Source organism: Arachis ipaensis, chromosome B05 (assembly GCF_000816755.2).
Source record: "Arachis ipaensis cultivar K30076 chromosome B05, Araip1.1, whole genome shotgun sequence".
NCBI lineage: Eukaryota > Viridiplantae > Streptophyta > Magnoliopsida > Fabales > Fabaceae > Arachis > Arachis ipaensis.
This window is the reverse complement of record NC_029789.2, coordinates 128,605,706-128,606,678: the sequence shown is the minus strand read 5'-3', so window position 1 is coordinate 128,606,678 and position 973 is coordinate 128,605,706. Positions and strand designations below refer to the sequence as shown.

The following is a 973-nucleotide window of genomic DNA, read 5'->3' as shown; positions in this document are numbered from 1 at the left end:
TAGTTGTCTATATTATGTGAATATGTTATTTAAAAAATATTAAATAATAATTTAGTCAAACATATCAAATCTTTTTAGAATACCATAAAACTTTATAGGAAAATAACTACAATAAAATTTTTACTTTTAATTTATTAACAGATAATGAATGATGATCATCATCATGATCACCTTTTTATGGTCGGCGGAGGTGTGTGCTTCAACATCATGGTCAACAGAAGCACCAAACTTGGAAAGATAGACTTCTTTTATGGATTGCATTTGCGAATGAGTGCGTGAACATATTATTTCGGTGGCACCGTGGAAGCTTGAGTCCACAGCTAGACACTGCCTAATGATTACTGCGTCGCGCACTACAGGATCATGCATCCACAGAAGAATTGCACTCTTCAAAAAATAATAGGCTAGTCAAATACTTTTCATCTTTTTTAATTTGCTGCTAAATAAAATAATATTTAATTAATACCTCTAACTTTCCATGAAGCTCCTTCTCTAGGCATTCAGAAAGTTCCTCGGAATATATAGCTCTGAATTCTTGTACTATATTGGCTCGTTGTGTGGCATCTCTATGAGCAAGGAGATTCACAACAGCATCGGTATCACACTTAAGTCCTGCATGCATGTAAATTAAAGCATCATTTATTTATATATGAATGTGTGTGTGTGTGAGAGAGAGAGGGGGTACCTTTTAAAGCATGGTGAAGATGCATAGCATCATCTCTTGGGCAAGGAGGAATTGGGGGTACAACCAAGGTAGCCATCTTCTTCTATCTCAAAACACATTTAAAAAAAAGGGGTAACAAAAGAAGGACAATACCGGCATTATTTTTGTTTATAATTTTTTTATGGGTTAACCACTAAAAACGCTCTCGAATTATTCCAACGCTGACAAAAATGCACTTGAATTTTACTATCGACAAAAATACCTTCAAATAATTTAAAAACACAACAACAATACCCAACAGTAAATATA

At 33.8% G+C, this 973-nt stretch overlaps 1 protein-coding gene across 1 annotated transcript in view; it reads right to left on the bottom strand.

Moving 5' to 3' along the window:
* Positions 1-761, bottom strand: part of LOC107642072 (annexin D5-like) — an 8,595-nt gene extending 7,834 nt beyond the window's left edge. The window contains exons 1-3 of the mRNA XM_016345392.2: positions 686-761; positions 467-612; positions 172-387 (exon numbers count right to left, since the gene is read on the bottom strand). Of these exons, the coding sequence (XP_016200878.1) occupies positions 172-387; positions 467-612; positions 686-761 (438 nt within the window). The remainder of the gene's footprint in view (positions 1-171; positions 388-466; positions 613-685) is intronic.